The sequence below is a fragment of the Lissotriton vulgaris genome, chromosome 1_1 (assembly GCF_964263255.1).
Source record: "Lissotriton vulgaris chromosome 1_1, aLisVul1.2, whole genome shotgun sequence".
Lineage (NCBI taxonomy): Eukaryota > Metazoa > Chordata > Amphibia > Caudata > Salamandridae > Lissotriton > Lissotriton vulgaris.
In genome coordinates, this window is record NC_141685.1 from 1,364,768,724 (window position 1) to 1,364,788,088 (window position 19,365).

Consider the following 19,365-nt stretch of genomic DNA (forward strand, 5'->3'; position numbering starts at 1 on the left):
TGTCTTGTCATTGCCCATTTCAAGTGCCAATGTTGAGAGGGCCTTTTCACAGAAAAAAGGGACATGGGAAGGAAAAAGCGAGCGCACATGACCAAAGACTCATTGAAGTCTCTGGTCTATGGTGTACTACAATACGTTTGATTTGCAAAAATGTATTTGGACCTCATATACACTGTACATACACTGTCTATATACCATGCATTATCAGTGTAGAAAGCAAGCAATAATAAAAGCAAAATGTTCCATACACACCAGAAAAACACTGATTCTGTTGCTTTTCATGGCGCGAAAAAGTTGTAACCCCTGACACCACTGATTAGGTCTCGATGAGTCAGCGCGCATGCGCTGTCCATATAGTAGCGGCTTTGGGAAGTTCTCCCAAAGCAGCCACCAGCTTGCTAGAATGCGCACAAGCATGCGGCCTGCTGCGCGCGCATCCCTTACGTGTTTTGGCACGTCATCGCAATCACTTTCGTTTTCACAACGATCGCGATGACCCACTTTAGGTTGCTGTGCTTCATGTTTAAACATCATTTGCACCTACAATGCTTTTTCGGCCACCACCTACGTGCTTTTTTCAAAATGTCCTTTAGATGTTTAGCATGGGCGCGGGCACTCTCCCACCCCTCCCTCTCGTTTACTTCTTGCCTCGTGCGCGCACCACTCGTGTGCTGCTGAAGCTTGTATTTTTTTCTGTTTCTTTCACTATTATACTTTCAATGTTCATCTATAATGAAACCAAGTGAGATACATGTGGCGTCTCTGTTTCTTCCAGCATGCAGCTGTATGCTCTCTGTTATGTGCCGGGCAGATTCTAAAGCAAATGGTAGAATACAAATGCATGGTTTTGTTTAGTTCCGGTTGTTTCTAGTTTTCTTACATTCTTTGGCGAGAAGGCCCTGTGGGAGTCCATGCTCAGTCTGCACCACAAGGAAGCTGTGATGGAGGTTAGGCTCCACCTAGTGGAGGTAGCGAGCAGAGAGAACCTGCCTATCAATTCGAGCATTGGTATGTTTGGATTATTCAGTGCTGCATTTGACTGGGTAAACGTGGTCGCTCGTCGCTTAACGTATGTCTTGTAAAAGACTGGCAATAGATATTTACTCTAGCTGTGCAGGATGTGTGACTGTAGATTTGTAATGTGTTTGCTAGGCTGGTAAGCCCTGGAAGTAATTAAATATTGGATCCCACAGAGCTTCCAAACAAGCCCAAGCAAATGAGTACTGGGGTACCAGTCTGTCAAATCGCGTCTTTGCACCTTTCTAGGATTTTGAAGTGCTTTATAGGTGCAACGCCAACTTCTGATCTACAAAAGTTTAACAGATAAACCATATTGTTTTCCGTATCCCCATAGTCTCTATTTTTCCCGTTATTGTTAAAAGTAAACAAAAGCATTGTTAAAGCAGTGCAGCTCACAAGCCACTGTTGTTCCTCACTAGTAGTCCATTTTGTTTAGCATACTCGGTGCTCCAGGCAAAGAAGGAAAGCCGTCTATTTTAATGGCCTTTCCTTGATTTATTGCGCCACCTAGTCCTAATACCCTAACATTGCTGCCTCATTTTGCCTTATGCGAGTCATGGTCCTGCTGCATGGAACTTTATGTAATATTAAAACCGCACTATCTGCCCATTTATCATGAACAACTGATGAAAAGTGTGGGCACACATCTTCTTTTACATGGAAGTGCGAGATAGTTGTTTCGGAGCTGGGCCGGTGCTGCTACCCTGCTGCAGGACTCCATAAATCATAATAATTCCGACACATTTGCCCAGTCCTATCTCGTCCCTTACCAGTCCTGGTGTAGCCACAGATGGCTTTAAGCTGCTAGCGTTCTGTGAGGAACTCTGCAGCCCACCTCTGCCAATTCTTTCCACCATTATGCTCCATTATGCTCAATAAATTAACACATTTACTCCCTTTGGAAACCCTTTTATCAGTAGTTCTTAAACATCCTAATCGGAAAGGATGGTTTAGGAGCTCATTACGAGTGGCCTGCTGGGGATGTGATATTTATGGCATTCTTTTACATCTAACACCACGGGGATCGGAAATTAAAAGGTGCCATCATTTTTGCCTGTTACAAGTGGTGCCCTTTAAAAGAGGGCATAACAGGGATATTGGTGATTTGCACAGCAGAATTTACATTTACTCCTACTTACCGGGTGTTTTGCTTGGGAAATTGTGGAGATATGAGATTTTCTAGGAAAGCTGTAATTTTGATCATTGTATAAACCATTGAGAAGGGATTTTAAAACAAGCATTGGCATAGCCAATAGGTATTTCCTCTGGGACCTTATAAGTGTTTAGCCATGCAACACTTGCTGTTGCACCAGGATATTGTGCTGGATAACTAAACACTTATAAGGTCCCAAAGGTCCCAAAGGCGAGCTCTATTGACTATGCCAATGCTTGTTTTTAAAGGTATTGAAATAACTTGAAAACATTGAAAAAAAACACGAGAATGGACCACAAATAGAAACTGAAAACAGGAAAGCCTAGGTATACTGAAAGGATGGCTGTCCAAGTGAAGCTACAAGTAAATATACTGGAAAGCACTTGAGTGGCTTGGTTCATGTCATGGGCACCCTGAAAGAACAAGACATAAAGAAATGGCATATACAGTGTTGACACTGGTAGTCAGCAGCTGAATTTCAGGTTCAAATGTAATCAGCCTGATGGAGCAAGGGAGACCCATACGGTTGAGGGAGGGTGAAAGACGCACTGGAATGCAAGTGGGGAACATCAGGCTCAAATGGAGAACATGGAATGTTAAGTGGGCCTATGTGAACTAAATAGAGGTACATAGGTCTATATTCCACCACCAGGGGCAAATATGGAACACTGCAGATCTGTATTACGTGGCAAACAAGCTACATTGGGGCACAAAGGGGCTAAAAGGTCCACTTATTTCTTTTGGGCTGACTACGGTTGCTGTTCCCCTAGCACATTCACCCACCCAAATATGTACATCTGCCACTTACCTGTTCTTCAATGATGAGACTGTTTTTCCTAAGCACATATTCCATCAAAGCTCTTCCATTCATATCATAATATCCTTTGGTTGTTAAATTGGATATTAAACTTAAAGTGGCAAGAATAACCTGTGATGAAGCAAAAAATGGTTAGTGAGAAACCCTTTTGATGTATAAATAAAACCAAATCCCACATTCTGGTGAGGGAGCAGCACGGGAGTGTGAGAAAACCATACAATCTCTCCTTCCTTTTTGTTCATAGAGGAAATAGAAATACACTTGTATGTGTGGAAAGCTAGTACCTGGATATAGCCTTTGAAAAAATATTGGAAAATGGTTATTAAGACACTCTGAGAATAAAACTTGAATCAATTTAATTAAACTGTTTTTACAGAATGTCTGACCAAAGCGTGATTGAGGGAATATTCAAACATTCCAGGTGGTGTACGCCTTCTATAGGTGATTGGAACTTGGTAAAAGATTGAAAGATACATTGCAAAAGATGTCTAGGTAGGTTACAACTAGCAAAGAAGCTCTCAGGACCTTGTATTGATTACAAAAATGCAAATGAGAAATCAGTAGGCTGTAGATTCCAATAATGTGGAAATGAAAAAAAACTAGAGTAGTCTGTGGGAAGAATGATGGCCACTGTCTAACTCAACCTGCAGGATTTAGCAGACCTACACTATACTATATATTGGGTCTGAAAATGAGTTGACACAGAGAAGGACAGGAAAACTTGGATATGTCCACTTGAACAGGGAAACAGTAGACACAAGACACTGAGGAGACACACATGGATGGAGGTTGCATGACCCAACACCTGCACGAAAGACCAGCCTTAGAAAAATACAACAGACTGTGGTATACGCACCACTGCAATGAGTCCACGTAAGTAGAGAATACTGCACTATTCAAAAAGTGCATAACTTAAATTAGATTGCGTTGCTAATTATGAAACTGCTTGACCACAGAATGCTGCACACATAATAACTTGATGGTACCTTGTGATTGTCATCCTCAAGCACGTGACGGACAGCATCCAGATAAGAGGCACCTTCTGAATCTATGAAATGAAGCCATACATCAAATGTTCATAACACATAGATATTGTCTTTGTCTAGTACGATCAGGAATAATAGATAAGTAGATGAAGCTTCCACTATTACATGTGCCTACCTACCTGAGGGTCCTGTCAAGTCTTGGTGTGTGTGTCTGTGACTGTGAGCCTCATGGGCCTATCAATGTCTTCCTGTTCTACTGTGCATGTCTGTGCCATCATGTACCACTGAGTGTGTCTGTGTCTTCCTGCCCCATATTTTATGTCCCTTTTTGTTCCTCACCGAAGTCTATGTCAGGATCTCTTTCCACAGTGTCCCTGTCCCATTATTGGCTCACAGTGGGAGCAATTTATCAAAAAGACAGATGTGGAAATGTTTGACCACTACTTTATTTCTTCACCACGACTCATGTTAACGATGGGAGGATTTATTCTTAAATTACAGTGCTCTACCAGGAACTGTTGGCAGTCAGTGTAGCTGAGGAATATGAAATTGAGGTGATTTGCTCATAGCTGCACCATGTTGGTTAAGTAAGAGGGTAAGTTGGAATTATAACTTAGGGCTCCACATTCCATGAAAGCATTCAGTCCTTTAACTATCTTCCATGTCTATCGAAATCACATGCTGCCACCCACCCACTGAGAGGCTTACCAGTTTCAGCAAGAAGCTTGCAGAGCAGCTTTATTGTTGTGGCACGGGACTCTGCACCCATATGGATCAAGCTACTTCCAAAATATTTAAGGACCTCACTAGAGCTAGAATGGGCTGCAAGAGTAAAGTGAAGAGAAAAATAGACATACATGAAAAATGACATACAATAAAATCATGCACGGAGGAACTAAACGCAGGGGAGCAGGTCATCAAGGCCAAATGTAAGGAAATTTTCAACGCATATCCAGGAGGTACAATATCAATAGTTTACAACATTTAATGATGATCGGTGGAGCACATGGTACTCATGTGACTACTATAGCTGTATATAGTAAATTGGACAACGTGTTCTAATAGAAAGCTAACAAATGCACTGGGAAGGGAGGTAATTACTGAAGCAACAATAGCTTTTAAGAAGATCAAGTGATGTGCAGAGCAGTGGACAGAAATTAATGTTTCGGAGGACCCGATCACTGGTAAAGACCGTCATATACTTGCAGTATCACAAATATATACATATATACATTTATGACCAACTCACCCAGTGACAGGATAATGGCCGTGGACACCTTGACTGACTCTTCCCTTTCATCTGAACCTCCACGGTAGGGTGCGCAGATCTGTCAATAACAAAGCCATATTAAACAATAATGGAAGCTAGGCTATTTGAAAGCCAACCCTATACATCTGGAAAGCAAATTCCATTCAGTGGGGAAATGACGGCATAAGAGTTTGTCAGGATTTGTGGGGCCATGATGGTGGAATTGCAAATTCTCAGTTGCCATTCTAAGATTAACGCCTTAGTTTCCTATGGTTTCTGCATGGTTTGGAGACTGAAGTCTCACAACATTGCAGCAGGCAGTCGTACTGAATGCTATTTAACACAGTTGGCACTAGTGACAGCGTCTGCTGTTCAAGGAAATCAAGACAGAGGCTGTTGTTGCACTTCAACTTAGTTTATCTCCAGGGACTGTAAGTGCGTTCCCCCTTTGCATCTCACAGTGTCTGGCTAGCAAGGTGGGTTGCATGCTTTTCAGAGCGGGCCTCTTTTGTGCACTTTTCCTCCCTTTTGTGTCCCCAGTTTCTGGTTGGCAGAGTAGTGAGCGAGTGTTTCTGTTGGTGCCTGCATTAGGGTCTTTTTCAGGTCTCACCGCCACTCGCTGCTTCTGCCGTACCGCTAGCAATAATTTCTTTTTTTTGTTCTTTGCTTGCATTCAGTTCTCGCAGATTGGTCCCCATCAGAGCTGCATGTCTTTTTGGTTCCTGTTCATTGCAAATTCCACACACCAGCATTGCTATTTAGAATTTCATGCCATGGTCGTCAAGTTGTGTACTTCCTTTTTTAGGTCTTGTGACATAGGCAGCGCATGTGCTGCTCTCGTCTTACGAATCTTCTTGGAATTGATACAATTCCAAAAGCCTCGTCTTAGCTCCACCTTCAGCTTTGATTTGTGCGCGACGTTTGGCATCAAAATTATGCCGATAGCAGTGCAATGATTGCATGCAAGGCATGTAAATCGCTGCTTGTTGCCATCCTGTCTCCTTTTAGCCATGCCTAGCGGGATTGGATCTCTTACCCGTGGCGTGACACAGTAGGTATATTATCAGCTTGCCACACTTTTTTTGTAAGCTTCTTTATTCTCTGCCGCCATGACGGTAAGCGTATGCTTCTCATAATTATTTATTTTGTTCATTGCAGCACTTTTTTTTGTAAGCTTGTTTTATGTAGTAGCTATTAAGTGACACATACTTTTGTAGAAGGGAATACTGAATATTACTTTAAGGGTGATTTGTCATCAATTATTCTGGCTGAACGTGCCACACCTGAACCGGTCATTTAAGGAGTTGTGACACTGGTCTTCGACTCCAGCCATTCTGATGACTGGTTGGTGCCATAATTGCGGGTGAGCAGCCGCACGGAAGATGACTATGTAGGTCTGTTAGTAGGGAAGAGCATGATAATGGGAGACAACAGTTACAACGCGGTCTTTACACCGCGATATGTTTACAACGCGGTCATTACAACGCAAGTCGTTACAACGACTTGCGCTGGATGGCGCTATATAGTAAGGAATAGTATGATTTACTATTCCAATACCTTCCCTATTGTTACGTAGCTGGAGTTGGAATAGTAAATCATACTATTCCTAAGTCCCTCGCCTCTAGCGCAAGTCGTTCTAACAACTTGCATTGTAATGACCGCGTTGTGAACGTATCGCGGTGTAAAGACCGCGTTGTAAGGTCATACATTCCATGATAACAGCAGGTATGTTTTGACATGAGCACGACATCTTTGTAAGTCATCTTTGAACACGTGTGAAACCTAAAGCAGCATCTTGTAGGTGATTGGATGAAACCGAAACAGTAATGGATAGAGCGACTCCACTGAACAGTGGCATTTCCTTCTAGAGACAATTGGTAAAACCCTATGATACTCGTGGTTCGAGGTTCATTGCAGGGAACTTGATTCTAGGATTTTGACATCATGGAATTTTGACAACTTGGCTTGTAGGTATGCTGCTTGCAGGTTAAAGTCCGAGACGGGGACAAGGATTGTGACACAATAGGAGATATAGAGAATGACAAGACAGGTACATGCATTGAAAGTTGGTATGTCTGGGACGCATGAAGATGCTCTTTAAGCCTGAAGGATATTTCACAATAGCCTTGGCTATTCGTCTGAAAAGGCGAGACCTGTGACTTCAGATGTTAGAAGCAAAACCCAGCTCAGATGCGTTCTACCCCGATTGAAGCCTGACACCATCCGGGTATGGTGTGCGACAAGGTGGGTTATGAAGAATGACAGGCAGTGTATGAGGGTTATATGTATTGTTATGGGTGGAGGAAGAGAGACTAGGGCATGAGGACTTTGACATGGCGTAAGGGAGACGGCTTGATGCATGATGACAACTGCTAGTAGCGGAACACCTGCAAATTGAGGCTTGCTACCGGGAAGACACAGCGTGACACATGAAAATACTGAACAACTTTAAGTGGGTGATAAGCATGACACTAGTAGGAAGGGGTTAGGAACATTGCATATGTTGAAGTGAGGCGGAATTGCCACTACAATTAAGTGGTGTTTAAACTTTTGACATCTGTAAACAGACACCGACTGAATCACTACTAGAAGCTGGACCCTGCCTGAGCACAATTGCTTCGATTCAAACATCTAAACAATACAGGAAAATAAAGAAACAAGTGTACATCAAACAAAATACACAACATATGCAATTCTTTCACTCACAAATAAAAAACTATGAAAAAGTTGACATTTTAATTGGAAGGTTGGAACTTTTCAAAATGTGTTTTTATTTCTCAGATTCAAAAACAATATGCTAGACTGTTGCAAATCACTTTCTTTTTCGTTCCTACTGCTGGCGTTTTTCGTGTCTAGCAGTGCTCCAGTTGAGGCCACCATTTGTCCAACTGGATTCTAGTTGCTGTTCTTGTGCTGCTCCCTCGAATCGTGCTAACAGTACCAACTTAATTTGTAGACTCCCAGTTGCAAATTCCTACTAATTTATAGAACATTAATACATTTTCGATGTTTTGGCTAGGTTTGCTTAATTAATTTGCTATTTGATTTGATTTTCTATTTTGGGCAGCCTGAGTAGGTGTTGCAGAATCCAGGTTAAGAACCACTGCACTAGATGGTGGAATCTATATTACCAGGCTGGAGGCATGGCTTTAAAGAGCAATTTTCATGTAACATGAGCCAGGTTGCCACCACGTCGATAGTTACTCCGGAGACCGAGAGCATATAATTAGTTAATAGATGTGAAGACCTAGAAAATAGGTCCAGACAGGCAATCTAAGAGGCTGTAATATGGAAAAGGAAAGGGAGAAGAAGGAGAATATGTGGTGGAGTGCTTGAACAGCTCTTTAGACTTCCCTATAGGGATTGAAAGAGACCACAAAGGGGGAGAAAGAGCTCTATGACAAAGCTAGACCTCAGGACATTGTGGCAAAGATCTCCTTGTGTTTGCCAAGATACCACATACCATCTGAATATATTAATTCTTGCAGAGAGGAGCAAACAGAAGACCATTCAAAGAGGAACCTGTAAAGGGATGGTTTTCCAAGACTTGATACACGACTCTCGGAACAAGTAGACTGTTTATGGGATAGCATGGTTTTGTCTAAATATAAATAAATCTAAAACACTTGCACTGATGCCTGCACAAACAGAAGTGAAGGGATTTAAAAAATAACTTCTATTACACTAAATATTAAAGACTTTGCATCACCCCATCACTGCCAAAGATGGTCCCTGATAAATGGTTAGCATTAGTAAAAGATATTAAGCAGGATCTGAGTAAATGTAGTATGCTCCCAGTCTCTTGGAAAGTACTCATAGCAGCAATAAAAAAAGAAGCATTGAAAATGCATAGGTCTTGCTTTTGATTAAGTTAAAGGCATTAGCTTTGCTAATGCTATTGTATAGCAAAGCGAATGGCTTTAACTTGATTTTGAATTATGCATTTGGATTGTTTGAACTTATTTGTAGGGTAGTTTCTGTACATATTGACTTTAGGAACCCCAGCTGGATAAATAATGAATTTACTTTGATCGATGACATTAATCAGATGTATATGATATATACTATTTATCATTATCTATATAAGTATATGTTATATAGTAAAGTCTAGATGGACAATTGACCCTCAGAGATAATCATTGTTAGTGATTATATATTTGTTTGTAAACCATTGTTATTGGGCAAATCTTTTCTTTTTCATGTCTCCATCCTTGGTGTACCTCCCTGTGTCCCTTCCCTTGTCAGGCCACTCTGTTGCTACCTATTATCAGAGCCAGAGTTGCTGAGAGGTAGACTTATGGGTGGTTCCTTCTGATGACCTCTCAACGCTGAAAGATCTGACAGAGGTATTTGCATTGTATTCTTTCTTTGCATCCTTGAAGCAAATTGGTTCATGTAGGCTCTTTATGGGTGATCATTTAATATTTTATACAAGCGAGTTCCCAAATGTTCCCCTCTAAAAATACTCTTACTATAAATTGGATTAATGCAGGACCCTCTTTGTTAGGAAATGTCAGTTGTCTCCTGCTGAAATACTTTGCATGTCCTCATGTATATACTTACCAGGTGATGCAGAGCCGTAAGCACGGTTGGCACAGTTTCCTTCAGTGCTCTGCAACTCTTGGTAACAGCTGCCTTCATGCATAACTCAAGGGTCTGCAAGGAGATAAGTCAATTGAGATGAGGCCAAAGGGCAAAATTGAGGACATGTTGAGGGTCAATGGTAAATGACAAACATCAAATTATAAATTCTGTATGAATGCTAGAGTGAGTTTGTGTGTGAACAAGCTCTCTTATGTACTAATTCTAAATACACATGACCACAAGTATTTTTTGAAAGGTGACCATTAATATGTCTAATTGTTTCTTCATTGATGGCTCTGTTTTTTTGACTCACAGTGCCTCACACAGGAGTACCCTTTTATAATTAATGCCTGTCAGCAATCAAGATCTCTAATGTCCATAGGGATTTCTGTAGAGGTTACCTAATGGAGTCAGATTTTGGATTATAGACCTTCAAGGAACCACAAGAGGACACATGCAGCATTTAACTGGTGTAACTGTAATAAATGATGGATGGAATGCTGAATGATTGAAACATTCTCCCCCAGTCAAGAGATATGGTTTAAATCCATCATTCTTTTGCCCACTATGCCACCAGAGTTTGGACGCAGCCTTATGCAAATCAGTCTTGACACTGTGTCTCATGGGAACAGTCCAGAGAAAATCGCCAAACCAGGTCCTCCCTGGACCAGAAACAAGCATCCTGGGACCGGTTTCAGGTTATGTCACCCTTTATCAGCCAGGCTAGCTTCAATACAGTGGCACAGTGAGCAAGGGACCCATGTCTGTGAATGTCCTTCCCACTTAGGGTGAAAAGTGTAACTGCAACAAATGATGGACGGAATGCTGAATGATTCAAACATACTCCCCAAGTCAAGAGATCTGGTTTAAATCCATTGTTCTTTTGCCCACTGCTGCACCCCAGTTTGGACCCACCCATATGCAATCAGCCTTGACCTTGTGCCTCATGGGAACAGTCCAGAACGAACTGCCAAGCCAGGTCTCCCTGGACAGGAAACAAGCATCCTGGGACCGGTTTTATTTCACTCTTCATCAGCCAGGCTAGCTTGAATCCAGTGGCACACTGAGCAAGGGGCCCACGTCTGGCGCATACTCATCCCACTTAGGGCGATAAGTGTAACTGCAAAAAATGATGGACGGAATGCTGAATGATTCAAACATTCTCCCCCAGTCAAGAGATCTGGGTTTCCTTTGCGTATGTCACCCCAAGTTGGAAGGGTATGCCCAGACGTTGGTCCCTAACTCACTACACCACTGGATTCAAGCTAGCTTGGCTGATGAAGGGTGATGCCCTGAAACCAGTCCCAGGATGCTTGTTTCCAGTCCACGGAGGACCTGGCTTGGCAGTTTGAGCTGGATGGTTCTCACAAGGAACAGGGTCAAGACTGATTTGCATATGGCTGTGTCGCAACTGGGGTGGTGCGGTGAGCAAAAGAATGATAGATTTAACCCAAATCCTTGTGACAGGGGGTGAATGTTTGCATTGTCCAGCATTTCGTCCATCAATTGTTCCTTTACATATGTCGCCCTAAGTGGGTGGGTCCCATGCTCACTACACCACTGGATTCAAGCTAGCCTGGCTGATGCAGGGTGATGCTCTGAAACCAGTCCCAGGATGATTGTTTCCAGTCCATGGAGGACCTGGCATGGCAGTTTGGGCTGGAAGTTCCCACAAGGAACTGGGTCAAGACTGATTTGCATATGGATGGGTCCAAACTGGGGTAGTTTGTTAGCAAAAGAATGATGGATTTGACACAGATTGTTGTGACTTGGGGTGAATGTTTGCATTGTCCACCATTCTATCCATCAATTGTTCCTTTTGCATATGTCGTCCTGAGTAGTACGGGTATGCCCAGATGTGGGTCCTGTGTGCACTACACCACTGGATTCAAGCTAGCCTGGAGGATGAAGGGAGATGCCCTGAAACCGGTCCCAGGATGCTTGTTTCTGGTCCAGGGAAGACCTGGCTTGGCAGTTCGTGTTGGACTGTTCCCTCAAGGAACTTGGTCAAGACTGATTTGCATATGGCTGGGTCCAAATTGAGGTGGTGTGGTGAGCAAAGGAATGATGGATTTAACCCAGATCTTTGTGACTTGGGGTTACTGTTTGCATTGTCCAGCATTCCGTCCATCAATTGCTCCTTTGCATATGTCACCCCAAGTGGGAAGGGTATGCCCAGACGTGGGTCTGGTGCTCATTACACCACTGGATTCAAGCTAGCCTGGCTGATGAAGGGTGATGTCCTGAAACGGGTCCCAGGATGCTTGTTTCTAGTCCATGGGAAGAAAGGCTTTGCAGTTCAGGCTGGATGGTTCCCATAAGGAACAGGGTGAAGACTGATTTGCTTAAGGCTGGGTCCACACTGGGGTGGTGTGGTGAGCAATAGAATGATGGATTTAACCCAGATCCCTGTAACTGGGCTTGAAGGTTTCCATTGCCCAGCAGCCCGCTCATCAATTGTTCCTTTGCAAATGTCGCCCTAAGTGGGAAGGGTATGCCCAGACGTGGGCGCCGTGCTCAATTCACCACTGGATTCAAGCTAGCCTGGCTGATGAAGGGTGATGCCCTGAAACTGGTCCTAGGATGCTTGCTTCCAGTCCAGGGAGGACCTGGCTTGGTAGCTCAGGCTGGACTGTTCCCACAAGGAACAGGTCTAAGACTGAATTGCATATGGCTGGGTCCAAACTGTGGTGGTGTGGTGAACAAAAGAATGATGGATTTAACCCAGGTCTTTGTGACTGTGGGTGAATGTTTGGATTGTCCAGAATTCTGTCCATCAATTGTTTCTTTTGCATTTAACTGGGGCATGCCCTAACGCATGTAGCCTAGAATCACTTCTTGTCATTGTGGGCCCTGTATTCCTAACCACAGTTGCTGAAGGCCCTCGTTTTGGTTGTCCTAGTTCTCTTGGTGATTCTAGTTTTCTGGGTTGTCTGCTATGCCTGCTTCTTATGGCACTCTTGTCTAGATCCTCTTGGCCATTTTAGTCCCTCCCCCCAGTCATGGTCTTCTTGTTCCTCATCCTCCTGCTGGTCTTGATGGTACTAACTAGTTTTGTTGCTCTCCCTTTCCTTTTTCAAATCCTTATTCTGCATTTGCTACACCCATCCCTATTCCTCCTAATGCTTGTTCTCACGATTCTCTTGTTGCTTGTATCCTGGTCCTCCAGGTCATGGTCCACTGATTCTCTTGGGGGACCTGGTAATCCTAGTGCTCCTAGTCTTCTCGGCTGCCCTGGTCCCTCTGCTCCTCCTGGTCATTCTCCTCATCCTGGTCTTCCACCAGCAGGTTTTCCTCTTCATGCTCCTGGTTTACCAGCTCTTCCTTTTCCTAGTTCTCCTAATTTCATGTTGGTTTTCAAGCTATCCTTTTTTCTAGATCTCTTCCTCCTGATTATCTTCTTAATCTTCTTTACCCTGTCCCACCTCGTAGTTTTCCTCAAACTCATACTTCTGGTCTTCATCCACATATTCTTGGTCCTGATCTTCTGGGTATTGATAATTGGTCATAAGTGGCCCTCATCCTCCTGAGACCCTTGTCCTGTTGGTAAATATTATCTTTACCATGGTGCTTCTTGCTGTGTCCCTCCTTGTTGTTCTTCTGGTGATCTTGCCCTGGTGTTCTTGGAACTTTTCATCCTTCTGTTCCCAGTCCTGCTGGTCCTCATGATCTTGCTTGTCCTTGTGTTTATGGTCCAGCTAGTCTTGGTCATCCTCTTCCTAGTCCTCTGGATCCTCTAGTGCCATTCCTCCTAGCGGTCCTGATGTTGACCCTCATGGCGGTGACTGCTGTTCTGTTCCTCCTGGCCTCCTCTTTCTCCTTCTCTTCGTAATTCTCCTCCTTTTTCTGTGCCTGCTCCTCCTGGTTTTCCTCCTTATTCTCCTAGTCCTCTTGGAAGTCCTTTTCCCAGTCCTCCTGGTCTTGATCCTCTTGTTTTCCCTAGTACTTGGACAAGGTATTGGCCCCCTGTTGGTCAAGTGACCCAAATCCTTCTGGTGGTCCTGGAGTTCATAAACTTCTTAGTGGTCCTGGACCCCCTTCAACTCCTCTAGTCATCCTCATGGCCATCTTCCTTCTCCTCATCCTGTGTGTGGTCTTTGTAGTGGTCTAAGTCCTCCTTGTGGATCTGGCCGTCTTCTTCCTTCTTGTTCTTGTGTCCTAGTCCTCCTGATGCCCCTCGTTTTCCACTTGCCAATCATTCTCCTCCTCTTTGGCCTCCTGGTTCTGGTATTCCTCATTCTAATTCTCCTCCTGGTTTTACTGATCCTTCCCTTTGTCTTGGGCATGCTGGTCCTCATGTCCTTGTGGCATCAGTCATTCTAGCAGACTTGGTCTTTGGTGCCTGATCCTCCAGGTCTTTTTCATGGCCCTACTGATATTGCTTTCTCTTCCTTCTTTTGGACATCCAGTTCCTAACCCTACAGGTGGACCTGGTCATTCGCCTCCTCCTCCATTCAGTTGTACTGGCCCTTTTTCTGGTCCTTTGTGAGATTCTTGTACCCTTGTCCTCCTCGTCTGTGTAACCTCTTCACCCCTTAGTTCTCCCTCTTCATCCCACAGGTCCTCTGGGTATCTGCCTGATTCTGCAAGTGCTTCACCAATATATCCTCATCCAAAGTCAACCAGATACAGCCTCCAGTCAGAGGACACACTGAGATTGAGAATGTTTAGATGGACACCATTGAAAGGAAATTAGCCCCCTGTTTACATTTAGATAGTAAAATACAGTCATAATTTGGATGTTCCCCTAAACCCTGGACCTAGGTGCCACTACACCTGTTTCAGTATTAGCATTAGTGGATAAGGGATTTTTCAATGTCCCTCTTGCAGCCCTGCACATTGCGAACCAAGGGAGTGCAGATGTGCCTAATAGGGGGAGGGGTTGCTTAGAAGAGACACAGAGGTGACTTAGAGGCAGTAGCTGCAGCACATAAGATGGGTGACTGAAAGTAGATTTAGGAACACATTTAGGTTCCCATATGTTAATGAGGAGAATGATCACCTTCAGTGAAGGCTCAGAAGACTCATCAGGGGAACAGCCTCAAATGTGCATGGCCAGTAGGGTTTACACCAAAATGTTGTCATTTGTTTTTGGTTTGTAGCTGGCTTTAAAATTTTTATTCTAAGTGGAGGCTTTCAAAAGAAGGCCCATAAGGGAATCGTAACACCCTGTCCTTTGAACTGTAAGAGCTCAGACCAGGCAGAAACTGAATCACTTTGGACCTCAACATTAATCTTCTAGTCTCAAGGCTCATAAAAGTATATTTCTGTGCAAATGAAAATTGGCAGATTGAAGAAGTAATGATTCCAATAGCGAGTCCACCAAGGTCTGTCTCTCTTGCTTTTCCAGCAAATATAATTCACACCCCAGTAACTGTAGACTATTTATTTTGCAAAAATATTTTTTAAGTTCACATCGCAACCACAAATAGTATTCAATAATGCAAACACATTATTGATTTCCAACATGGTACATTTCAAGGGCTCCTCTTAAGACTGCTTTGTTTTACCTGTTTGGTCACCAGGAGTGTAATGCAAAGTCATTGTGATCTTTAGTGAAGGTCATTTATACATTTACTTGGACTGTCTAACTTTTATTTCAAAGGGTGTATGCAGCCCCTCAGACTAGAGAAGATACAATGGCACACAGTTTGTTCTAAGAGGTCTTCTTCTTCAACCAACTTTATTTCGTTTCAAGAAACCATAAAAGTGCACAGGACAAAAGCAATATAAATACATAAAAGCACAATAGATACGAATTACAGGTCATAGCAGTGTAATATATAAAACAATTACATTAATAATACATTGATTGTGAAAATGCTAAAACAATACTAAGACGAAAGCCGAAGGGATAAAAACCTCAGAAAAAAGTTCTAGGAAGTGGGCTCATTAGGGGTCGCCTATGTTACCTGTGTTATCTATATTATTGTCTAGTATGGGGAGGTCAAAAATATTCACTAAAATAGGTGGGGTACTAATGAGCCCTGCAATGATTGAAATAATATAATTTTCAAGCAATAAAACATAAATGGATGTCATTATACTGATACATTTCACCTAGCTGCTCGTCCTAATATAATGATAGGAGACTTATATTCGATTTTGCGATACAATCATACAAGTACATAAGAGAATCCATCACAGTAAAAAAAAGTATATGAATAGATTCATATGCCATACAATACAAGTGGTATTGTCCCCTATCGTATCACTTTATGAACCCCTCATATGAAACATTGATACTTTATAATATATTAATTGCAAATTTAGAAGTTGTAAAACAAAAAAGTTGCCCTGTCACAATCAAAGGAACCAATTAAAAGAAGTGGATTTGAAAATTTGTGATGGAGATGTTCAAACATAGGACATATCATCACGATGTGCAAAATATCACTTTTAAGAGACAAATTACAGGAACAAAATGGAGAATCGGTATACTTAAACCATTTTTCCTCTGGATTTAACAACTGATGAAACAGACCCAGCCTAAAAAAGTTAAAAGACAGTACTGGTGAACAGGCATCCCATAGAGTAAGTATGACTGGAACTGTCTTAAAGATGATCATTTTTTTAAATAATGGTTTGGCCAGTGATAGAGCTTCTCTCTCAGCAGCCTGGAACTAACTGTCTGTTGGACTCCTCCCTGCGGTCATGTGCATTCTTGTCAGCAAGCGAGTGAGGCTGCGGTGTTGGAGAGTGGAACGGCCGTTTGGAAGTGACATTGCTGGATTTGCCTCATTGTAGCCGTAGCCATAACCGTAACTCCTCTGCCACTCCTCTGAGGGCTGTATTGGGCGCTCCCACTGCTGGTGCTGCTCCTTCAAGAACCAGGCGGTGTGTGCCACGGTTGCTCACGGCCTTTTGCAGCCTCTTGCGGCAGCAATTGCAGTTGCAGCTGAAGTGATATGAGCCAAGAGCCCTTGTGCCGGCAAAGAACACGGAGCATCAATGTCATCTGGAGGTGAGGAGAAGAGAGAGGAGAGAGCTAAGCTGAGGGGAGAGCCGTGGTCAAGTACTTACTTTCGCTTAGTTGCGGCCCCCTCTTGACTCCCACTTGACCCTCTTGGCTCTGCCCAGCCCCTCTTCAAACCCTGATGGCCATAAGGCCCTATTGCTCTTTCTCGTCCTGCTGCCTCAACTCTTAACGAATTCCTGCCTGGGGACCCGTGCAGAGGAGTAAACGGTAGTCAGGAGGACTAAGCCCCCTGAAATCCAGAGATGCAGCATCAGCCACAGTAGAGCAGCCGTCAGGCTAATTAGACGGGTCGCGGGACCAGCAGGTTGGGAAGCCAAGCACAAGCGCAGCCACCATTAGTAGGTGGCTGCTAAGTGAGAGACCCGGTAGCCAGCAGAAGCGGCCAGAACAGGACCGGGTGCAGCTTGCAAGCGAACTGCATTGTCCCCACTTGTTGGCCCCGATTGCCTCCCACTTCTCCTCTTGCATTCAGGAGCAGCATCGCAGAAACAGAAAGGAGAGCAGATTAGCAGCAGAGAATAAAACAAGGGCAAAGCGGTGTACAAAGACAACCAGAGATGGTAGCAGCCCTGTGGGGTTAAGAGTTCTTTCTTGTCCTGTCGCTGGGGGTTGAGAGACTCGGGCCCCCGGCTTCTTACTGCACCTAGTCCAAGAGGGGTTCCAGTAGGTGTTTCTCAGTGCACTTAGTGGTGGCTGACCAGCTGTCCTCTGCTCTCAGCGTCTATTCCTCCTTGCTGGTGAAACTGTCTGGTACCCTAAGATGCAACTAGAGCCAACAAGCAGATCCACTGGAAGTGAAACTGTGAGAAGTTGGCCTGGCATATGCTGTCCACTATTCTAGTGGGCACCTTGCACAAGTCCAAACGACCCTTATTGATGGTAGGTTTAAAGATAATCTATATAGAAAGCTATCCTAGTGGTAGCTGTGGAGAGCAACCTTCAGGCTAAGTCTTGAAGGTATGTAAAGCAGCTTGTTTTGCCAGTCTATAATCTCATGAATGACCAATTGAAAGGAGAACCACGCTAGGTATATATATAACATATATGTATTTATTCTAAACACATCCCTCTAGTCTCTTTATGAGGCTAGAGGCGAAAGTACATTTGGTAAACTTATTTAGCACACAGTAAATTAGCACAATATATGATTAGCCCTAGGGGCGTAATAAACCATATACTAAGAAAGTAGTATAAGAACTACAATAGACATAGAGACAAGGCCTAGGGCCTGTAAAACCGCTGGGGCAACCAGGAACCACCCAAGGAAGTGACAGAGATGACCCACGGGGCACACGTGCAGTGTCTAAACACAGCCGAGAATCACCATTGACTTCTATGGAGAAAGTTGAGGTTAGAATTTTAAAGATTAGGGACACTCAGAAGTGGACTTGGAGCAAACCCATTTAGAACTAGGCAGCTCTAGAGTCAATATCCACGGGAGCACCGGAGTACTCGAGTTACATCACCCGTGGAAGCCGGGTGCATAGGTGTCTTTTTGTGTCAGGTTTCGTCGTCGTTTTCTATGGTGAGCTGCGGAAAAGAGCTGCAGCGACCAAGTAGAAAGTGTCCGGATGGATCCAAGGGTGGATCAGAGAGATGAAGAACCTGAAAGCAGAGAGGACAGAGTCTGGGTTACTAGCCAGTGACCAGGAAGGCGATGAGCAGATGCCCACCGATGTCCGGTGATTACAGGTGCAGAAGGTAAAGCTTGACTCTTCAGCAATGAGGACCAGGATGCCTCAACAACAATAAGGAGCTGGATTTGAGCAGTGCCATGAGGGATGTCGAGTGCTGTGGTGTCGGTATCTGGATTGGACCCAACAAGCCTTGGCAACAGCAACCCATGTAGAAAGCAAATAAATTGGCGTTGGTGCAGACCAGAAAGGTCTGAGGGACTCACATTTTGGAGGGGAGTCAGGGCACATCTGGAGCAATCAGGGAAGCCCAAGAAACAAAAGAGTTACCTTCATGGGGACCCACCAGTCGACGGCCCAGGGACTATAATTAGCCCAATGCACAACTTCGGGAAAGCTTGGTAAGTTGATGCACTAGCAAATGTGCATAGTGTCCAGGAGTTCCGATTTCAAGTCACTTGTGAGGGCTGCGGGTCTCAGCTTTGCTGGGATCTCATGTCGGCCTCGGGGAAGTCTGGAAGTCTGTGTCCTGTGTTGCAAATCTGTCGGGATCCGGCGGGAGCCTTGGAAATGCAGACCTGCAAGATGCTTCTTTGGAGCCGGTTTGAACAGGGAAGTCACTCCTTGACCACAAGGGAGATCCTTCTGTCTTCTAGTCGAAATAGAATGTCAAAGTTCCAGGATATATGTTGTAGAGTTTCGTCCAGGTATAATCCAAAGTATTAAGGACTGGGTTCCTATACTTATTCTAAGTTTAGTGGTTGGACTTACTCTAGGGTCCCAACTACTGGAGGACCCAGGGAGGGGGTGGTTACACCCCTTTCCCCTTGTCCAGTTTCGCGCCAGAGCAGGGGCTGAGTGCCCCTGCAACCGGTTTGAACTTGGCTATGCACAGGGACACCAAGTGTGTCCGCAGTACTGTCTGAAAAGCATTCTATAAATG

General features: G+C 43.9%; 1 protein-coding gene across 1 annotated transcript in view; it reads right to left on the reverse strand.

The window, feature by feature from the left end:
* Positions 1-4,745, reverse strand: part of LOC147749187 (maestro heat-like repeat-containing protein family member 1) — a 38,278-nt gene extending 33,533 nt beyond the window's left edge. The window contains exons 1-3 of the mRNA XM_086936545.1: positions 4,685-4,745; positions 3,977-4,038; positions 2,982-3,101 (exon numbers count right to left, since the gene is read on the reverse strand). Coding sequence (XP_086792671.1) covers positions 2,982-3,101; positions 3,977-4,038; positions 4,685-4,745 — 243 coding nt within the window. The remainder of the gene's footprint in view (positions 1-2,981; positions 3,102-3,976; positions 4,039-4,684) is intronic.
* Positions 4,746-19,365: the final 14,620 nt, after the last annotated feature.